Source organism: Muntiacus reevesi, chromosome 1 (assembly GCF_963930625.1).
Source record: "Muntiacus reevesi chromosome 1, mMunRee1.1, whole genome shotgun sequence".
Lineage (NCBI taxonomy): Eukaryota > Metazoa > Chordata > Mammalia > Artiodactyla > Cervidae > Muntiacus > Muntiacus reevesi.
In genome coordinates this window covers 185,655,055-185,677,463 of record NC_089249.1, presented here as the reverse complement: position 1 = coordinate 185,677,463, position 22,409 = coordinate 185,655,055, and the positions used below count along the sequence as shown (strand labels likewise).

Genomic DNA, 22,409 nt, shown 5'->3' with positions numbered 1-22,409 from the left:
TCCTGACTCAGAGGCAAAGGGTCAGGGTGAAAGAGAAGCTGGGAAGGGGCCCCAGGCCTGGAGGTGTCTGTCAGGGAGAGGAGGAGAGTGGGCCTGCAGGGGTGGGAACTCAGGCTTCTGAGCAGGTCTCAGAGGACCCTGCACACCCCCATTGTGGTTCCCGCATCCCAGGCAGCCGCTGCTGTCCTCCTGCCCACGTTCCCTGAGCCCAGGCCCTCGTCTGAGCACTCCTGGGAAGCGGGCAAACACAGCTGGTGGACAAAAGGGCTGTGGGCAGGGGCCTCGGGGCACGAAGTGCAAATGAACTTGTGTTCATCCCCTCCTTGTCACTCATCTCACCGACCTGCCTCCCACGGCAACACTGCAGGTATTTTCAGAATACTTCAAGGAGCTGGAGGAGGAGAGCATTCGAGACAATTTCGTCATCATCTACGAGCTGTTGGACGAGCTCATGGACTTCGGCTACCCCCAGACCACAGACAGCAAGATCCTACAGGAGTGAGTGGGTGGGATGGGGCCCGGGGACAGGGGTGAGTGGGGGTCAGGCCAGGGCAACATCCCTGTGTTGACGTCATGGGCAGGTTTGGAGGTGCAGGAGGCAAATGTGTACTCACATTGCTGGTCCCCTGCCTATCTCCAGCCCACCAGAAGTTTTCTAAGTTCCTGGGGCAGCTATGGGTCCTTTTCCACTCAGCATCACTGCGTGGCATGAGCACTTTTCCTGTTGCTAGGTCTTCATTTCCATCCACAGACGTGCGCTCAATGCCTTGTTTTTAAGGAGTCACCTGCCACTGCTCTGTGTTGTTTTTTTTTTTTATACATGTTTGTTTAGTTTTGACTGCTTTGCGTTTCAGTTAGGACACAAGAGGTCTTCCTTTGCAGCCTGCAGGCTTCACTGTAGTTGTGGCACGTGGGCTCCAGAGTGAGTGGGCTCTGTAGTTTGCGGCCCGAGGGCTCTCTAATAAACACATAGGCTTAGTTGCCCCGTGACTTGTGGAATCTTAGTTCCCTGACCAGGGATCGAACCTGCGTCCCCTACATTGGAAGGCAGATTCTCAACCACTAGACCACCAGGGAAGTCCTACTGCCTTTGTTTTTACTGTCATAAATGAGACTGTGATGAAAAATCTCCCTCCTTTGGAATCCTGTGCACCAAATAATGGTTACCATTGATTAAGCACTTCTTGGGAAGCAGGCCTCTTGTGAGCACATTTTCCTATTTCAGTTAGTCAGAGGTGCTGTCTTCCCATTTTACAGGGGAGCAGAGGGACACTCAGAGAAGCCGTGTAACTTCAGCACACCCCACATCTGTTGTTCCCCAGGTAGAAGCAAACGGGCTTCCCAGGTGTCTCAGTGGTAAAGAATCCAGCTGCCAATGCAGGAGACGTGGGTTTGATCCCTGGGTTGGGAAGATCCTCTGGAGGAGGGCATGGCAACCCACTCCAGTGTTCTTGCCTGGGAATGGACAGAGGAGCCTGGTGGGCTGCAGTCCATGGGGTCAGGTGGCACATGACTTCCTGACATAACAGCAAGTGGAATCGGGGTCACCAGTTTCCTCTCCCAGGGAGGTCAGTCTCCTCTGCATGCCCAGCAGGGAAGCATTTCATGCCCACTGCTTGTTTTACTCACCAACGCTGTCTTGCTGCCCTGAGACTGAGAACACTCTACTCATTGTAACTGAAAGTTTGTTGGAGTTTTGGAAATGGTGATGTTGTTGTGTTAAATGGCCCCAGGTGAAACCAGAGCCTGCCTCTCCTGGCTCCTGCTACAGGGAGGGGCTGTTTTCAAAAATGTCAGTGCCTGAGCCACCTAACTCTGAGCCTGGGCCCACAGGTACATCACTCAGGAAGGCCACAAGCTGGAAACAGGGGCCCCGCGGCCTCCGGCCACTGTCACCAACGCAGTGTCCTGGCGCTCCGAGGGCATCAAGTACCGGAAGAATGAGGTGTTCTTGGATGTCATCGAGTCCGTCAATCTCCTGGTAGGCTTCCTTTTATTTTTTAAAAAATGTTGTCTTCTTTGTGATTGGAAGTAAAAGCAACTTGACTTTTAAAATTAGCAAGGCCCTGAGAAACAGTTTCTGTTGATAGCAGATCAGTGGGATTATGTTTGGGCTACTCATTGCAACACGAGCCTGTTTTACCTTCATTAGTTTTTGTTCTTATTTAGAACGAATGCATGCATATCATTAAAATATATATATATGTATAGGGTTAGAAAGCCAAGGGCTCTAGGACTTCCTGGTGGGCCAGCTGCTGACCCTGTGCTACCACTTCAGGGGGCCTGGGTTCCACCTGGGTTGGGGAACTAGGATCCTGCATGCCTCCAGGCAAAAGTAAAACAATAATTAGAAAGCAAGCAAGCAAGCACAGGGCTCCGTAATCAGAAAGGCCCCATCACAGAAGGATCCATCGTCATCTTCTGGCCCCTCACGCTGTAGGTTATCAGACAGACGTTGTTCTGTGTAAAATTGACGGTGTAAGCTGTGGTTCTCCTACAGTTGGCTTTTGGAGTTGCTTGGGTTTTGGTTTTCATTGTTTTGTGCATGTTTGTTTCTTTAGTTTTATTTATTAAGTTATTGTTATTTGGTAATTGACCATATTTTCTGTGAATTAGCACATGTACAGATTTGTGTACTCGTGATCACAACCAGGAAGCAGAACGGCTCCATCACCTCAAAATCCTCACTTACGCTGCCTCTCAGTAGTCACACCCTCCTGCCTGTTCCCAACCCCTGGCAACTGCTACTGTGGTCTCCATCACAGTAGTTTTGTCTTTTTGAGATTGTTTTATGAGTGGAATCATACAGTGTGTGTTTGAATCTGACTTCTTTCAATATATGGCTTTGAGATTCATCCAAGTTGCTCTGTTTATCAAAAGTTTATGTCTTCTTAGGTTCATTTATTTTGTATTCTGAATCACAGTTGATTTATCCATTCACCCATCAAAGGACATCTGGGTTGTTTCCAGTGTTTGGCAATTGTGAAAAGAGTTGCTATGAGCATTTTATGTATAGATTTATGTGTGGACAGAAGTTTCCATCTCTCTAGGGCAAATACCCAGGAGTGGGATTGCTGGGTCATATGGTAAGTGTATGTTTGACTTTCTAAGAAACTGTCAAACTGTTTTCCAGTAACATTTGTGCATTTTCACCAGCAGTGGATGAGAGTTCCAGTTGCTCCACATCCTTGATCAACGTTTTTATTTTTGTCATCCTACTAGGCTTTAATGTACATTTCCCTAATGGCTAATGATGTTGAACATCTTTCTGTATGCCTCTTTGTCATCCATGTATCTTTGGAGGAGTGTCTTTTCATGTCTCTGATCATTTTTAAGTTGAGTTTGTCTTCTGATTGTTGAGTTTTGAAAATTCTTTGTATTGGATAAAGTCTTTTGTCTTTATCCAATGTGGTGTGTGATTTGCAAATGTTTTCTCCTAGTCTGTCACTTTTCATTCTGTGGCATTGTCTTTCACAGAGCAGATGTTTTTGAAAAAGTCCACATGTCAAGTATTTAGGGACTTCCCTGGCAGTCCAGTTGGTTAACACTTTACCTTCCAATGAAGGGGGTACAGGTTTGATCCCGAGTTGGGGATCTAAGATCTCACATACTTTTCAGCCAGAAAACCAAAGCAAAACAGAAACAGTATTATAACAAATTCAATAAAGGATTTTAAAATGGTCCACAGGAAAAAAATATTCGGGAAAAAAACTCAATTATCAAAATTTTAAACTGATTATGCTTTTGGTGCCATGTCTGAGAACTCATTGCCAAACCCAAGGTCAAATAGATTTTTCTCCTAAGTTTTCTTCTAAAAGATTATAGATTTATATTTAGATCTATGATCAATTTTTAGTTAAATTTTTTGTAAGGTATGAGGCTTATGTCCATTTTTTTTGCACATTGAACAATTTTTTTTTCTTGTTCTAACATCATTTTTTAAAAAAGATTATCCTTTCTCCATTGAATTGCTTTTGCATTTCTGTCAAAAATCAGTTTGCTATATTGTGCAGGTCTATTTGTAGTTTCTGTTCTTTTCCATTGATCTGTATATCTGTTTCTTCACCAGTACCACACAGTCTTGATAACTGTACCTTTATAATAAGTCTGAAAACCAGTTAATGTGATCTTCCTAACAGTCTTCTTTTTCAAAATTGTTTAGTTCTTCAGTTCCTTTTATAGACTTTTAGAATCCACTTGTCTTGGGATTTTGGTTGGTATTGAGTTAAATAACTCTGTTAAATCAATCTGGAGAGATTTGATATCTTTAGCATATGAAGTCTCACAATCCATGAGAAATATATGTCTCTCTATATATATTTAGATAATATTTTATTTCTTTCATCATCATTTTATAGTTTTTACCATGTACAAATTTTCATACTAGATTTACACCTAAGTATTTCATTCTTTGGAAGCTATCACAAATTGCTTATTTTTAATTTTATTTGGTAGAATTCACCTGTAAAACTATCTGAGCCTGGAGATATCTTTTTCAGAATATTTTTCACTACAGAGTTCAATTATATAACAACTATAGGATTGATTAGGTTTTCTATTTCATCTTGAGTGAGTTTTGGTAGTTTGCAGTTTTTAAGAAATTGGTCTATTTCATCTAAGTCACTGAGTTTATATGCATAGTGTTGTTTATTATTCCCTTATTAGCTTTTTAATATGTGCAAGGTCTGTACTGATACCCGCTCTTTCATCTCTGATATTGGTAATTTATGTTGTCTTTCTTTTATGTCAGTCTTATGAGCGGTTTATCTGTTTCATTGATCTACACAAAGAATCGGCTTTGATTTCATTGATTTTCTCTATTGTTTTTCTGTTTTCAATTACACTGATTTCTGCTTTTGTCTTCCTTGTGATTTTGGCTCACTTTGCTCTTCTTTTGCTAGTTTTTTAAAGTGGTAACTGAAGATACTAATTTGAAGCCTTTCTTCTTTCTAATACAGACATTTAATGCTATAAATTTCTCTCTAAGCACTGCTTTAGCTGTATTCTACACTGATAATGTTGGGTTTTCATTTTTGTTGAAAATATTTTCACATTTTCCTCGAGACTTCCATTGACCCATGGATTATTTAATGAAAGTGTGTTGTTTAATTTCTAAATGTTTACAGATTTTTCTGTTATCTTGTCATTGACTTTTAATTTAATTCTGTTATTGTCTGAGAATATAGTTTATATTACTGTCAGTTCTTTAAAGTTTGTTAAGATTAATGATCCAGAATATGGTCTGCCTTGGTGAATGTCCATGTACATGTGAAAAAAATGTACATTCTGGCCTTTCTGGATAGAGTGTTCTGTAAATACCAGTTAAACTTGAACACTTGTCGTGTTCCATTTTGTTTCTTCACTCTATCATTTTTTCTTTGTATAGTTTTTTTAGTGGTTGCTATAAAATACATACTTTCTTATCATTTACTTAGACTTAATATTTTACAACATCTTTTGAAATTCAGAAACTTTACTACCCCATTGTAGAGTTGTCCTATATAATTATCTCTCTATACTGAAAACCATATTAGTCAGTGTTAAACATTTTTGCTTTCAATTACTAAGCACACTTTAAAGAACTGAGGAGGAAAAGAAGACTCTCTACCATATTTTCCCAGGTATTTACTGTTTCTGTTGCTCTCCCCTCACTCCCAATTTTCCAGGTTTCCTTCTGGTACAGTTTTACTTCTGCCTAAAATGCTTCTTTTAGCAGCTCTTTCAGAACAGGACAACAGGCTACAAATTCCCTTGGTTTTCCTTCATCTGAGAATGTCTTTATTTCACCTTCTTTCCAGAAGGATACTGTCACTGGATATCAAATTCTGGGTTGACAGTTCTCCTTTAATACCTTAAAAATGTTGTACCACTTCCTTCTGGGCTCCATGATTTCTGATGAAAATCCACAGTCACTCACATCAGTATTCCCCTGTAGGTAATAATAATATGTAGTTTTTCTCTGGCCGCTTTTCAGATTTTTTCTTTGTCTTTAGTTTTTAGCAGATAGTTTATGATGTGTCTAGGTATGGATATTTTTGAGTTTCTACTTTAGGGTTTTGTTCAGCTCCTTGGATCTATAGACTTATGTTTCACCACACTTGGGATGTTTTTATTCATCATTTCTCCAAATGTGTTTTTACTGTTTCACTCTCGTTTCCTTCTGGACCCAGTAACATAAATGTTAGACCTTTTATGATTGTCCCCAGGGCCTCCTGAGCCTCTGGTCATCCTGCTCCATCTTTCTTTCTTTTGTTTAGATGGGATAATTCCTGCTCATTCCGCTCCATCTTCCGTTCTGTTGTTTAGATGGTATAATTCCTGCTCATTCTGCTCTGTCTTTCTTTCTGTTGTTTAGATGGGATAATTCCTGCTCATTCTGCTTCGTCTTTCTTTCTGTTGTTTAGATGGGATAATTCCTGCTCATCCTGCTCCGTCTTCCGTTCTCTTGTTTAGATGGGATAATTCCTGTTGATCAGCGTTCAAGTTCACTGACCTTTCCCTACTGTGTTATCTCCATTCTGCTCTTGAGCCCGTCCACTGAGTTTTTAGTTTGTTACTGCACTTTTCAGATCTAAGATTTCCATTCGATTCTTCTCCTTATAGTCTTATTTCTTTACTGAGACTTTCTAGTTTGACATTTGTTGTAAGAGTATTTGTGATTTTTCCCATAGCAGTTTAAAGTCTTCTTCATGGAATCCCAACATCCATGTCAGTATTGGTGACATGTGAGCTGAAATTTTCATGGTTCTTTGTATGCTAAGTAATTTTAGGTTATATCTTGGGGTACGATTCTAGGTCTTACTTAAATTATGTAGAAAATGTTGATTTTTTCGGTTTGTTTTAGCTGACAGTTGACCTGGTTAGGTTCAGGCCGCAAGTTTCAACCCCCAGTCTATGAGCCATGAGTATCAGTTCAGTTTTCAAAGCCTTTGTGCCCTTTGCTATTTGCATCTGTTCCAAATATGCAGTGCCCAGCGGTCCGTCCGAGACTGGGAACAGTTTGGTTCTCCAGGCCTTTGGCCGTAGGGTCTTGTCTGTGCACACCTGGTTCTAGAGAGGTCTGGAGACATAAACAACTTCCTGAGGTTGCTTTCCCGAACCTTTCACTGTCTGCTGTATACCTGTGCTCTCTGGCTGCCTGGGGCTTCCTTTCTTGGTTCTGTGGCCAAAAACTTGGGGCTCTAGAGCCCCACTCTTGTGCTGGTCTGCACTTGGGCTGGAATCCTAGGTTTGCCACCCCCCACCCCTGGAAAAGCAGCTCAGCTGCCTGGGACCCAGACAGCCGTGAAAAACCTGAAGAGGGGGAGAAACGGGGATTTCCATACTCCCTCTGAGCAGCAGGAGTTCCCCTTCTGGCCCTGGAGTCAGAACTAGAGGCTTCTGCAAGCTCTGGCTACGCCCCACCGCTCACTTCCACTGCCAGGTTTCTGCTGCGTGCTCATATCACGGCGGGTGGGAGACACTGCTCATTCGGCCAGCTCTTGTGGATCCACCTTTTTGGTCTCCCAATAGTTGCCCTTGTATTCTGCCCAGGTTTTTTGTTGCTGTTGATCTTTAATTTTAATTAATTAATGTGCTGTGTCTTTGTTAGTGCTTGGGCTTTTCTCTACTTGCAGCGCACAGGCGTCTCACTGCACTGGCTCCTCTTGTCATGGGGCACAGGCTCCAGGGTGCGTGGGCTTCAGTAGTCACAGTTCCCAGGCTCTAGAGCTCTGGCTTGGCAGTTGTGGCGTATGGGCTTAGTTGCTCCGCAACTAAGGGATGATGTGGGATCTTCCTAGATCAAGGGTCAAACCTGCGTCTCCTGCATTGGCAGGTGGATTCTTTACCACTGAGCCATCAGGGAAACCCCCTGCTCAGATTTTATAGCTGTGGTTGGTGGCAGAGAACGGGTGATGCGAGCCAATTCCATCTCACCTGTAACCTGCCTGTCTCCACACAGAAGATCTCACTCCCAGTACTTGGGCAAACCAGGGCAGACTGGGCTGCCCGTCACATGGGCTGCTTAGGAATTCCTGAGTGAGAGCACTTTCCAAAAAATTCTTCCAGTGGACTGAATGTAAATGTATCTACCATCTTATTTTCTAAGCCGTGAGGCGACAGGGGCTCACTGCGCTCCCCTCCTGCATGAGGACCTTCACCTGGATCTGAGCCCAGAACATGTTCTCGGGTGTCCTGAGGTGGAGAAGCAAATCCCAGGGAGCAGTTTATAAGCAGCTGCCCCAGCCCCTGTGTCCGCGCACAGGGCACTGTCCAGGGACCCCTGTCCTCTCATACAAGGGGCAGCACGAGGCAGGTGTGGACATCCCAGGCATGTTAGAGCACACCTTCCTGAGTCTGACTGCAGAACTGGCGGCCTCCAAAATCAACATTGGCCTCCAGATTCTGAAAATCTGGTTCTACAGGTATAATTAGCAGCTGTTTTGCTGACACTCATCTCCTCCATGCCTGCCCTGGGACAGCGCCGGCTTTGGGCCGCCTGTCACGGCCAGCATTGGCCTTAAAGGCTGCGTGGCTTTTGTCTCCACTTCCCAAGCCTCCTTTGCCATCGTTCAGCTCTAGAGGGCTGTGCAGCCCCCCCTCCCCCGGGGGGATAGCCCCCCAGAGAAGGAGAACTAAGGGCAGTCGGGGGAAGCACTGAGAACCCACAGAGTGAGGCGGTGGGCGTGCCAGCTGCCCAGAGCTCAGGGCCCAGGGCCGTGTCTGCACGGACTCATGAGTGCACGCTGCCCCAGGCACTGTCCTCAGGCTGGACCCCGCAGTGAGCAGCCCGACCCGACCCCTCACCAGCGTGTGGATGGAGGCGGATGGACAGGCAGATGGGGGTCAGGCCACGCCCTGCCTGCTGAGGCAAGGACAGCGGGGTCAGAGGGTAGTGAGTGACAGGAGGTGGCAGGGCCTTCCGTGCTGCTCTGTGCCTTTTTCTGAGCCGTCATCCACTCGGTGCCTCAGTTCTCCACTTCCCTCAGAGGTGAAGGTCTTCCATGCCTGCCCACGGCAGTTCCAGATATGAGTTAAAGCCTGGACAGATTTCCCTGCTTCTCCACAGAAATCAGGAAGTCAGGGCCTGCAGGGAGTGGCCTGTATAGCCCTGGGTCTCTGAGTTTGTTTTGCTTGCTGGTGTGGATGTGGCATCCTCACAGAACGGCGCTGTGGGGGTGGCGGGCCGGGCTGCACCCCCAGAAGCTCTGCCAGCTGCTCCGTGCCTCAGTGTCCTCGTCTCTGAAATGGGACCATGGAGATGTGCCACAGCAGCTCGGCTCCCTCAGGACAGCCCCCGGGTTAACCATCATCCTGCTGTGATTTTTATTTTATTTATTTGTAAAAATGTGTGTGTTTTTAATTGAAGGATAATTGATTTACAGTATTGTGATGGTTTCCGCCACACATATGCATACCTATGGGTCAGCCGTAGGTATTCCTATGTCCCCTCCCTCTTGAACTTCCCTCCTACCTCCCACCCCGTTCCACCCCTCTAGGTTGTCACAGAGCACTGGTTTGTGCTCCCCGCATCACACAGCACGTTCCCACTGGCTCTCTATTTTACATGTGGCAGTGTGTGTTTCCCTTCTGTATACTGTCTCCATTCATCCCACACTTTCTCTCCCCGACTGTGTCCACGAGTCTGTTCTCTATGCGCTGTGATTTTCAGTTGCACTCTCAGATGCTTTCCAGTCTGCACAGGAGTTAAAAGTCGCCGAGTCACAGCCCCGCCCGGTCAAGGAGGAACTGCCCAGGCAGTGTTAGAGCTGGGGTTGTATTTGCTTAAGTGTGATTGTTACTTTGCATCAGACCTCAGAGCAGCCCTGGGAGCAGGACCCAGGCAGCTCCATCTTCAACAAGCCCTAGGCTCACCTAGAGCATAAAGTAGCATCACCTGGCCCCACGTGAAGAAATAGATATCTGGAAAATGAGTCCGCCCTGCTCCGAGAAAACCTCACAGAGCCCAGTAGATGAGCAGACACTGATAGAACCCTGCCCAGGCCAGCCACCAAGTCTGCCCTGGCCATCCTAGGGGCACCTCAGAGGGGTCAGTGCGTGAGAGAGCCCTCAAAAGGACCGCAGGCACAGCATCAGCTGGGCCATCCAAGAGGGAGGAGCCTGGCGTGGCCTGAGACCTAGAGGGTGGGGCCCACAGGTCTGCCCTGACACTGGCTCCTCGGCTCAGGGGCAGAGAGAAGGGCTTTGCGAGTGGGAGAGGCCGGGAGGGTCACACAGCATGGTGGGGGACAGTGGCCGCTGGCGCGGGGCCTCCCCTCACCCCTGCCGCCCCCACCCCGCAGGTGAGCGCCAACGGGAACGTCCTGCGCAGTGAGATCGTAGGCTCCATCAAGATGCGCGTCTTCCTGTCCGGCATGCCCGAGCTGCGCCTGGGCCTCAACGACAAGGTCCTCTTCGACAACACGGGCCGTGAGTACCCCGCCCAGGCCCGGGAGCGTCCGCCAGAGTGGTGAACAAGTTCACCTTAAGCATATTGGCTTAGGAACATTGTCGTGTTGTTTACAACGGTGAAAACTAATCAGCTGACGCCTGGGCCTGGAGGACACGGGAGAGTGAAAAATCCTCAAGTCCAGACACCTCTCAGGCCAGAGGTGCAGATGAGCACCCAGATGGTCACACAGTAGGTCCTCAGCCCCACCCTCCTGCAGGGACTGCAGGCATCGTCTCCTCCGGAGCCCACTTTCTGTCCTCACCTCTGACGTTGGGTCTGGGCTGTGCAGAAACCACACACAGCGGCTCGAGCTCTCCCTGCCTGTCCTGGATGTGACACTTTGCGGTAGGGCGGCCTCAGAAGCCCAGGGCTGCTGCAGCTCCGGTATTCACAAGATGGACCTCCAGCCTCCCCTCCCACCCACAGGAAGGTCGTCATGGCTACATTAGCAGTAGCGCTCTGAGGGCCTCTCAGACGTCCGCCCGGCAGAGCAGCTCCCCTCCCAGGACTGGGCCCAACCCTCAGCCTCTCTGGGCTGGGAAACTGAGATAGGATCCCAGGGATGACAGGCCCAGGGCCCTCAGGGGACCCTGAGTCATCCCCAGGCACCCCCAGTGGGGTCTGTTGGTCATTCAGCACACACGTCCCAGGCAGCACCCCAGGCTGGGGCTTAGAGCAAGCAGGCCCACCAGCGCTGCCCTCAGCCCAGTGTCAGGGTGTGATGGGGCTTCCTGGGGTAAGGAGGGGAGGATTCGGGGCCCAAGACGCTCTTGCAGATTTGGAAGCTGCTCTGCTCTGCGGGACTGGGCCCCAGATGGCGGGGGACCATCACTAAGCGAGTGGCCCGGGGACTTAGGGTCTGTCTGTCACGCCCTCACACTCCCGCTCCCTGCAGGTGGCAAAAGCAAGTCTGTGGAGCTGGAGGACGTGAAGTTCCACCAGTGCGTGCGGCTGTCGCGCTTTGAGAATGACCGCACTATCTCCTTCATCCCACCCGACGGCGAGTTCGAGCTCATGTCCTACCGCCTCAACACCCACGTGAGTGCACAAGCGCTAGTGCGTGGACCCCAGGCTCCCGCCCCCGCCTCGCCCCGGCAGTCCCCCCCTTCCCTCTGGGCGGGAGCCGCCTCCTCTGTGCTGAGTCTCGGGTCTGTGAGGTGACCTGTGGGGTAGGCACAGCGCCCCAGGGGCAGCCCGGGCTCCAAGGGGCCTGCTTGTCAACACACGAGGCTCCAAACTCTGAAGGGGGCAGGCCCTTTGGCACCACTGCCCCTTCTCCCAGGCAGCACCCCCAGAGTGTCCTCTGGGATGCTTTCTGCATTCTGTCTTTGTTCTGACCCATCCTGGCACCGGCTGGGATTCTCCCAAGAGCCCCTACTGCCGGGCACTGGGCTCACCCCAGGCCCAGTGGTCACTTGCTCCGTTTCCCCTCTCTGAAAGAGAGCTTTGTAAAACGACTAGGCGAGTGCGCCGTCCTCCCTCTCCCCAACAGGTCAAGCCCTTGATCTGGATCGAGTCCGTGATTGAAAAGCATTCCCACAGCCGCATCGAGTACATGATCAAGGTGCGTGTGCGTCCTACACGCAGCTTCCGCCGGGTGTGCAGGGCATACGAGAAGGGGACATGGGCGGCCCCACCCGGTACGGGCCTTCCGGACTATCTGGCCTGTCCTGGGCCTCTGACACCTATCTTAACCCAGGACTTGGGGCACACTGGGGCTCTTGTGACCCCTGCCCCGGGGCTGAACCTGTGGCTGTCACCCGTGTTGTCTCCCTGTGAGCTCGTCAAGAGTGGGCCTGGGACACAGGACACACCGCCCAGGTCCTAGGTGCAGCCGCCGTGGAAGCTGGCTGTGACCAAGTGTCCAGGCGGCACGCTTCTGCCACCCAGTGACCTCATCCGTCCCAGGCCAGTCCTGGTGGTGCAGACATTGTCCCCGCAGGCCAGGACCGCAGAGGATGGGAAGCCCCAAAGGCTGAGGAGACAGTGGGACAGAGATGACCTTCCAAAGTTGAGCTTAAAGGAAATCTCAGAGGGCAGGAGAGGGTGGAGAACCCCACAGGCCAGGCTAAGGGGTTTGTGGCCCTTGTGGGAGCAGGTTGGGTGGGAGCTGGGCTGTCTTACCTACACCCTGTGCACCCTTGGCCCCACTCATCTCCAGGCCAAGAGCCAGTTCAAGCGGCGATCAACAGCCAACAACGTGGAAATCCACATCCCTGTGCCCAACGATGCCGACTCACCCAAGTTCAAGACGACAGTGGGGAGTGTCAAGTGGGTGCCCGAGAACAGTGAGATCGTGTGGTCCATCAAGTCCTTCCCGGTGAGCACCTTCTCGGCCGGGTGCCCCCAGACCCCCACCCACACCCGCCTGCTCGCTGGGTCCCGCGCAGTGTGGTGACCTGACCGCTGTAGGCCCCTCGAGCCCAGGGCCGGGGTCCCCGCCTGGGGCTTCCGGGAGGCTCAACAGGGAGGGTGGGTGGAGAACAGGGGTGGGGTGGGGTGGGGGTGCTCCCGCCTGTCTTCAAAGTCAGGTTAGCGCCCCCCACCCCTCCCTCCCGCTGGCCTTCTCTCTCTCCCTGCCACTCCTGTTTGGACCTCAGCTTGCCTCCAGGGGAGCAGACTCACTGCCCTGGGCCAGAGCAGCACCAGCTCCAGGAACACAGCTCCTGCCGCCCAACCCACAGCTGGCGTGGCCGCCTGGCTGGTGTGCAGGATTTCGAGCACTTGAGTCTGGGTTTGCGGGCAGAGTGCCCAGGGACTGGAAGGCAGGAAGGAGGCTGCACGGACTGCACATTCCTCGTGATAAAAAGATGTGGTGCCTTTTCTTTTTGTCTCAGGGGGCTGTTTGTGTTTCTTGCTCTGGAAACTGTAGTAGCTGTCCTTTTGCTCACTTTTCTATCAAGTTTGGTCACTTTCTTGTTGGTTTCCAAAAGCTGTTTGTACATGGGCAAGGTTAGTACTTTTCCTTTGATAGCAGTTGCAAATGGTTTTCTTTAGAAGGTGTTTGTCTTTCAGCCTTGCCTCTGGAGTATTTTTGCTTTGGAATCTCTTTTGATTGTAGTTTCCTTACCATTCTCATGGGTTTTCAGATACTCTTTCATATGTTTGCAGGCAATTGCAGTTACCCCTTTTCCTCTCCTGTTCTTGGGCACCTTATGGCTCTTGACGTCTCCCCGCTTCCGTTGCTCTCTCCATGCCTGTACGTGGTGGTGGAGAGCAGCCTCCTGGCTTTGCCACCAACCGGAACTGCTAGGGTTTCGCTTTTCATTTTCTTGCTGCTTTGGGCTGCAATTCTTTCCAGTTCTACTTTGCTGTGTTTTTAGCACAAAAGGGCAACAAATTTAGCCAAATGCCTCTTCAGTGTCTATCAGTTCAGATATTAACTCAGGATGGATCTTGAACCATCCTTGCATTCTGGCAAACTCCAGTTGATCATAATATGTCTTCTCTTTGATGTGCCATTAATTCTGTTGGTTAACATTGTATGTAGTATTTTTACATTGAAATTCATGACTGAGATTGACTTTTTTTTTGGTAACTCTATCTCAGGTATCAATATTGTACCTGTTTCGTAGTTTTTTTGGTCTCCCTCTTCTATGCTGCAGAACAGCTTTAAAGTAGCCTTGAGATCATCTGGCCTTGAGGGGATTGATAGAATTTGGTTGGCTGTGTGTGACCATCTGTATCTCGGTTACTTTTTCTAACTCATCTGTGGAAATTAGGCCATTTTGAGCTTCTATTTCTGTTGGAGTCAGTTTGGGTAAATTTGTATTTTCCTACAAAATTATCCATCCTAACCAGGGTTTCACATTTGCCTACACAGAGTTGTGGAAAGGGGTCTCTTTTTCCCCTTCTCTTGTGACAGTGACTTCTCCCTTGTTATATCTTATTTTGCATTTTTGTTACTTCTTTTCCTTGATAAGGTTACCTAGTAGTTTGTCTATTTTTTTCCAGATTCACTTTTTATTTTATTTGCCATATTTTTCAGTTTTACAAGTCTTTAATTTTAATTTGTTCATCCTTTGACCTGATTTTCAAGTTTTTTAAATTTTATTATTTTCTTTTAAAATTTGTATTGATATATTTAAGCCACAGATATTCTTCTGAACCCTGCCTTAGCTGTATAACCCATAGAACGGGCATGTAATATTTGATACTATTATCTAGAAATTCTGTAATTGAATGAGTATTTTTTCATTTTGTTTTCTGTTTTTCTTGTCAAAGGGCCTTTTCTTTTCCATTTTACCTTCACTTTGAGTTTGATGCATTAAGGTCAGAGAAGGTTATTCATGCTATTCTGCTTATAAGATTTATTGAAGTATTCATTGTGTGTTGAGGTAAGGTCAAAGTTTGTGAATATCCCATATGTACTTGAGAAGATAAGGCCTCTGTACCTGGGGTAGAGAACTTGACACACGCGCATGAGGTCTGCTATGCTGTGACGGCATCAGCCCCACGGGGGGCTGGGTCAGCTCTGCCTTCCTCTGGTTCCTCTGGCTCCTGTCTCCTCTCTTGCAGCATCTGCTTAACAGAAGGTGCTGCCCTGTTACTTGGTGCATAGATACTCATAGCTATTGTGTCTTCCCTGTGGATTTGTAGGACAGTAGCCTTTCAGGCTGTGAACTGTTGTCCTCTGCACCTGGAATTCTTTGCCCTTAATTCTCCCCCGTGGCAGCAGTCCTGCTCTGCTTTTTTTTTTAATCTTTTAAAAAAATTTTTTTGGTTGCACTGGGTCTTCATTGCTATGCATGGGCTTTCTCTAATTATGGTGAGCCAAGGCTACCCTCTAGTTGCCGTGTGCAGGCTTCTCATTGCAGGGGCTTCTCTCGTTGCAGAGCACAGGCTGTGGGGTGCGCAGACTTCAGTAGTTTAATGCAGCTTGCAGACTGTAGAATATGGGCTCAGTAGTTGTGGCGCTTGGGCTCAACTGCCTTGCAGCACGTGAGACCTTCCCCGACAGGGATCAAATCTGTGTCCCCTGAGTTGGGGGCAGGTTCCTCACCACTGGACCACAGGGAGGCCCAGCCCTGCTCTGCTTTGTCTGACGGTGGCCAGCATGCCTTCACCCATTCTTTCTACTGGCTTAGTCTTTCTGACTCTGCTTTCACAGTGTAGAGTTGGGTATTGGTCTGAGTCTCCAAGCCTCGTCAATGGAGGAAATTAAACCCATTTACATGGACATGATCGACACAAGGTAGCCTTGCAGACTTCTGCCACCCACCGGGGCGGGCCTACCTCTCTACATATTCTTTTGCTTTCATTTTCCACTTGGTTTTTATGAAGCTTAGGTTTTTGGCCTGGTTATTGTTTCATGCACAGACTGATGGAGCTGGTTTTATTCCTTTGCTGCCTGCTTTGTCGCTTTATATAATTTTATTTGTTTTTGGCTGTGCTGGGTCTTCACTGCTGCATGGACTTCTCTCTGGTTTCGGTAAGCAGGGGTCGGGGCCCCTCCCCAGCTGTGGTGCTCGGGCTGCTCGTTGCGGTGGCTTCTCTTGTTGTGGAGCACAGGCTGTAGGGTGTGTGGGCTCAGCAGTCGCGATTCCTAGGCTGTACACAGGTTCCACGGTTGTGGAGCATGGGCATAGTTGCTCCACAGCCTGTGGGATCTTCCCAGATCAGGGATCGATTCTGTGTCTCCTGCATTGGCAAGCAGACTCTTTACCACTGAGCCACCAGGGAAGCCCTGCTTTGTCTATTGCTGAGACTGCATTATTCTCCCCTTGTTGTCCCAGAATCTCCACTGAGCACACAGCAGCAAGTCAGGCAGAGTCCACACGCCTGCACTAATGAGCGGATCCTGACCACTCACTGCATCCTGGGAAGGGGAGAGTGAGCGCAGCACTGGGGAGGCGGAGCTCTGCCATGCTCTGCCGAGGCCATGCAGAGGCAGCCCTGGTCAGCAGTGACTCCTGTTGCCAAAGGCCTGAGAATTGAAACCCTCCGTGTCCTGCTGTGATGAGAGCTGCATTTCCTACTGCCCCCTGCAGTTCTGTGTTACTCACCAGGCACTGGGACTGCCAGGCCAGGACTCCTGCCCCCGCACGGCTGAGAGTTCAGTCTCTCGGTCGAGTTCGATTCCTTGCAGCTGATGGACTGTAGCCCGCCGGGTTCCCCTGTCCGTGAGATTTCCCAGGCAGCCATACTGGAGTGGGTTGCCACTTCCTTCTCCAGGGATCTTCCTGACCCAGGGATCGAACTAGCACCTCCTGCATTGGCAGATGGATTTTTACCACTGCACCAGCAGTGGTAAAGGGAAGCCATTCCTTCTGCCACTACAAGTCCCATCTCTGCAGTCATTGTTCAGCTTCCAGGACCAGAGCCTCTCGCTTCCAGGGCAAGACCTAGGACCAGCTCATCAGTCCGAGGCAGCCCTGTTGCCCCCTGTCAGCGCTCGCTCTTCCTCTCTCTGCTACCTCCCCAAGGCCTAGTGTTCTTATTTTCCCTGAAGCAACTAGGCTTCTGTGCCTGGGAACTTGTAGAAGTTTCTCTTCATCCTCAGAATTAGAGGATTAATTTTCCCCAGCAGGGCTGCTGTGGGCAGCCCAGGAGGCCTGGAGGATAAGTATGAGTGTGTTGCAGGAGCCGAGGCACTGGGTGACTGCAGACCATGCAGGAAGGGACTCGACCAGGCCTGCAGCCTGGCATTCTCCAGGGGCAGCTGTTAGATGAACCTGCCAGGGCCTCCGTCTGACCCTCTCCTCTCTGGTCTGCTCCCCCAGGGCGGCAAGGAGTACCTGATGCGGGCCCACTTTGGCCTGCCCAGCGTGGAGGCAGAGGACAAGGAGGGCAAGCCCCCGATCAGCGTCAAGTTCGAGATCCCCTACTTCACTACCTCTGGCATCCAGGTACGTGAGACCAGGGCTGCCGGAGCCCCGGAGCAGACGTGGACAGGCCCAGTGGGGCCTCTCAGGGACCAGGCATCAGTCCAGGCTCGAGGGTTGAGGGTGAAAGACACCAGTCAGCCAGTTAGCAAAGGGTGCTAGCTGACTTGTCCCGGGACTCTGAGCTGCTTCCCAGCCCTGCCCATCTCCATGGGCAGCCTGGCCCTGATGGGAAGAGGCTCGCAGTGTTCTACTCAGACCTGACCTGTGCTCCAAGCTCAGAGATGCATTCAGCCCCCAAAACTAATGGTCACACACTTGCCACTGTGGGGCCCATTTTCCTGGGCACCTCCACAGAAGACCTGTATGGGGTGAAAAACCCTGGGATTGGCCCCTTCTCTAGGAATCTACTAGAGGGTCGTGCCTGCGAGTGCACATCTGGCTCTTTGCTGCACCTTCTAGAAGCATCTCTACTGTCCCTCGGCCTGAGTGTAATACAGGCTAAGGTGCTTCACCCTCCCCCTGGCCCTCTTGGTCACGGCCCAGCCCCAGGAGGAATGACTGGGTGGGCAGCCAGGAGCGGGAGTGGTATGTGCATGCTTAGGGCCCTGATGCTGTGCCCCAGGTGCGTTACCTGAAGATCATCGAGAAGAGTGGTTACCAGGCCTTACCGTGGGTCCGTTATATCACTCAGAACGGAGGTACGTGCAACCTGCCCGTGGGGCAGATGGGGGTGCTGAAAAGGTCCCTGGTGGGCGTGGGGAGCAGCCCCAGGGTCAGGGCAGGTGGGGGCGGCCCCTCCTCCAGGGTCAGAGCAGACAATGGACACCCCCTCCCTCTTTCTAGATTACCAGCTCCGGACGCAGTGAGGGGCCTCGGTGGCCCACGCTCCCAGCACGGGGCTCCTGGTGGAAGCGCCTGCCCAGCCTGCTGGGGGGAGGGGCCCCCCTGGACCCCGGCGCCCCTCCAGGCCCCACCCAGGGGCCCCTCCTTCTCCAGGCTCACCTGCTCTGCCATCTCCACTCACCTCCCGGGTCCCCTTTTCCCAGAAGAGGCTCGTCTTCAAGAGGTCTTGTCTCTCAGCCCCTGAGTCAGTCTGGGGGGCAGGAAAGACATCGTTCCCTCCAGAGGTCAAATACAGCCTTCTGTGCTGTCCAGCTCCCAGCACACAAGACTGGGAAGCACTTCCCAGGCCACTCTTCGGCCAGGCTGGCGGGGCCGCCGTTGTGTTGCCATTCTGTTGAACATTGTGGGTTTATCGAGCATTCCTGGATTTTGTCTCGGTCCGTCGCTGGTTACGTGACCCTCACCGTCTGCACCTCCCTCCCCCGGCCTGAAGTTCTCAGGCAGCACTTAGCGAGGACAGGCTTCCCTGTCCTCGCCTTCCTCCCCCGTGAGGCTGTCGCCGGGCCGCCCTCCCAGCACCTGGCCCTCCGCCTGGAGGCTCCTGGTCTGGAGCTTTGAATAGGGACGCCTTCTCAGGGCCAGCCCGTGCCACGTGACACTGTCCCTCAGCCACAGCAGTGTTTGTCCCACCAGGGGAAGCAGGCTCCGGCGCGGGCCCCCAGCCTCAGAGGGTGGGGCCACAGGCCATCCCCATGTGTGCTTGGACACCGCCCCCCTTCCCTGTCCAAGTTTGTGTCATGAGTACATTAAACGCCATTGGTTAAACATGCCTTCTTTCTGGTGCAGCGCTGTGCTGACTCCTGGGTGCCCGGGAGAGGGGCGGGCTCACACCAACCTGGGTGTGGCACCAGTTCCTGAGGCCCCTACGTCCCCTGGGGAAGACGGGACCAAGCAATGAGCAAGCAGAGCCGTTGCCCAGGGGCCTCCCAGAGGGGCTGCAGAGGGGAGGGCACACGGGCACAACGTTTGCCTCTCATCTGAGATGGCCATTACAACCCTCAACCCTCAGATCACCAGCAGCCTGCTCCCCTCCCCAGCCCAGGGGTCTTCCTCAAGAGTGTGGTCCTGCTGCCAGGAGCATCAACATCCCACAGCACATGCAGGTTCACAGGCGCCCTCCTTTATCTGCCAAGGCGTCTCTGGAGATGGGACCCAGGAGGCCGGCTAACAGGCTCTGCATGTGAGCCATACATGCACTGGAGTCTGAGGGCCGCTGCCTGGTCCGTAGAGGGGGGTCTCAGCAGGGGCGTGGGCAGCAGACAGCTTGTCTTCCCACTGCGGTCACAGGCCTCCCCCTCCTGCCTCCAAGGACCGTGTTTTCCTTTCCCTCTCCCGTATCTCCCAGCTCCCCCTTGGATGTCTAGTGGGCGTCAGCCTGAGTGGAGTCTTGGTCGTCCACCACATGGAGGAAGGGATGCTGCCCTGGCCCAGGGCTCAGTCCAAAGCCCTTATGGGCACCCCTAATGCCCCACCCCTCACTGCCATGCCCGCATCTGCAGCAAGCCCTGGCAACCCCCTCCAGAAGACCCTGGGGAACCACAGCGTACAGAGACAGTGGCCAGAATTTCCCCAGACGAATGAAAATCTTTAAATTCTCAGATTCAGGAAACCAGTGAGCCCAAATCAGGATCAATAAACCTAAGTCTGTAACTAAAACACATCACAGTCAAAACACAGAACATCAGACACTCAGTGAAGAGTATAAAAGCAATGCAAAGAAGATTAAAAACACAGAACACAAAAAAGAAAGAAGAAAAACACAGGGTGAGAGCTGGCTTCATGATGGCAACAGTGCTCAGATTGCTCAGAGAAGATGACCAATCTTGATGACCAATTCTGTGCCCAGCTAAGCTGCAAGAGAGCAAGTTGAAACATTCAGCGGTTACAGACCCTCAATGAAGCAACATGTGTACTTCAGGGAGATTCAAAGGCTTCCCTGGTGGCTCAGTAGTGAAGAATCCGCTCGCCATTGCAGGAGACGCAGGTTCAATCTCTGATCCGGGAAGATCCCACATGCGGCAGATCAGCTAAGCCCATGCACCGTGGCTGTTGAGCCTGTGCTCTAGAGCTCCGGGACCGCAACTACTGAAGCCGCTGTGCTGTAGAGCCCATGCTTCACAACGAGAAAAGCCACCGCAATGAGAAGCCTGCTTACTGCAACAAAGAGTAGCCTCCACTCTAAGCAGAGAACAGCCCTCTCACAGCAGCGAAGACCCAGCACAGCCAAGAGCATATAAAATTATTTTTAAAAAGATTCAATGCACGAGGAAGGAAAGAGATGAGGAATGCTGAAAAACTTGGAAGCCACTGGGAATATCTATAAACTATCATTGACTGTATATGAAGCAGCCGTAATATTGAAGAAGTAACGTCTGAGTAGTAACCTAAGGTACAACTAAAATTCTGCACAGCTTAGGTGGTTGACATCAGTGGCTCCCAAGGTCTTTATACTGTTTGGGAGGAAGATGGACTAAAATCTAAAAAAACCAGCGGTTGGGAAAGGATTTAAAGAAAATTTTAATGAACCAACAGGAGAAGCATAGGAAAATCAGAATAAATGCACATGTCCTAAGACTCTTTTAATGATAAATAGCACTTAGAACTGCACCACATGAGATTTCCCTGGTGGTCCAGTGGTTAAGATTCCACACTTCCAGCGCAGGAATGCAGGGGGCACAGGTTTGATCCCTGGTCAGGGAACTAAGATCCCACATGCCACGCAGCAGGGCCAAAAAGAAAAAACTGCACTATAACTTTTCATTTTGTGCCATAGAAACTGCAAAATAAGGCTGTAAAAATAAATCCAAACATTAGGAATCATACACATAAATGTAAATGATGCAAACCTGCTAGTTTAAGAGACTGAACTAAAATTCCAGATCCAGCTATATGCCCTGTTTATGAAATATGGGCTGAGTCACTTCAGTCGTGTCTGATTCTGTGACCCCATGAACTGTAGCCCGCTGGGCTCCTCTGTCCATAGGATTCTCCAGGCAAGAATACTAGAGTTGGTTGTCATTTTCTCCTCCAGGGGAGCTTCCCGACCCAGGGATCAAACCCATGTCTCTTATGTCTCCTGCTTTGGCAGGCGGGTTCTTTACCACTAGCGCCTCCTGGGAAGCCCATTTATGAAATACACTACCTAAAACAGCACAGTTAAAAGTAAAAAGATGCTACCATACAAAGATAAATCTCATGTAGTTATATTAATATCAGACCAAACAGACCTCAGGCAAAAAAAAAAGTGATAGGCCCTGAAAAAGTTTTCACAAGTTTGTAAGAATTCTTAGTATTAGAGTCTACATTCTCTAAGAAATTCTCAAGAGAATTGAGTTAGAATTAACAACAAATTAGTTTTTTTTTTATTTCCAAATATAATTAGTTTTTAAAGAACACTTCTGAATTACCATGTGTCAAAGAAGAAAATGTAATGGAAATTAGAAAATATTAGTGAATTTTTTTAATCTGGATGCAGGTTACAAAAGTGGTCTTACTTTTGAAAATGCATCAACCACTTATGATTACTCACTCTTCTGTATATAACATTTCAGTAAAATGTTTACAGAAAAAACTAAAACCCTTAAAGCAGCCAGGGGGGGAAATATTAAGTTCAAAAGTGTGACATTGCTGTAAACAGCTTACTTTACATCAGCAACAAAGGAAGCCAGATGAAAGCAAAGTGACATTTTCAGCGTGCTGAAAGAAAACTGCCCACCCAACAAAAACATTTCAAGACTGAGGTTGAAATAAAAACTTTTCCAGACAAAACCGTTAGTTTGCCAGCAGCAGACTCACGCTAAAGAAAATATTAAGTTCTAATACTTCAGCCAAGAGAAAAGTAATGGAAGGTCAAGATGCAAGAAGGAGCAAGGAATAAAGTAAATACATGTGAAAACGTAAACCTAGGTTGCGTAAAACAATGTTTCCTGAAGTTAAGAAAAATGATAGAATTAAAATATACACAAGGAAAAAAACGCGTCCTGAGGTAGTAAATGGAGTTAAAGTTTTCCAAGTGCATGGTTGTGAGGGAGGCCAGTAAAAACACTGATGAAATCTGCATTTTTATAAGCATGCATTATCGTTCTAAGGGCTTCCCTGGTGGCTTAGTTGGTAAAGAATCCGCCTGCAATGTGGGGGACCTGGGTTCAATCCCTGGGGTGGGACGATCCCCTGGAGAAGGGCATGGCTACCCACTCCAGTGTTCTTGCCTGGAGAATCCCATGGACAGAGGAGCCTGGCGGCCACAG

The 22,409-nt window shown here is 49.7% G+C and overlaps 1 protein-coding gene across 1 annotated transcript in view; it reads left to right on the top strand.

Annotated features, from left to right (window-relative positions):
- AP1M1 (adaptor related protein complex 1 subunit mu 1) overlaps nucleotides 1-18,927 on the top strand; it is a 28,425-nt gene extending 9,498 nt beyond the window's left edge. The window contains exons 4-12 of the mRNA XM_065917523.1: nucleotides 368-498; nucleotides 1,834-1,981; nucleotides 10,284-10,410; nucleotides 11,328-11,470; nucleotides 11,925-11,996; nucleotides 12,594-12,752; nucleotides 17,155-17,280; nucleotides 17,882-17,957; nucleotides 18,103-18,927. Coding sequence (XP_065773595.1) covers nucleotides 368-498; nucleotides 1,834-1,981; nucleotides 10,284-10,410; nucleotides 11,328-11,470; nucleotides 11,925-11,996; nucleotides 12,594-12,752; nucleotides 17,155-17,280; nucleotides 17,882-17,957; nucleotides 18,103-18,125 — 1,005 coding nt within the window. The 3' untranslated portion in view covers nucleotides 18,126-18,927. The remainder of the gene's footprint in view (nucleotides 1-367; nucleotides 499-1,833; nucleotides 1,982-10,283; nucleotides 10,411-11,327; nucleotides 11,471-11,924; nucleotides 11,997-12,593; nucleotides 12,753-17,154; nucleotides 17,281-17,881; nucleotides 17,958-18,102) is intronic.
- Nucleotides 18,928-22,409: the final 3,482 nt, after the last annotated feature.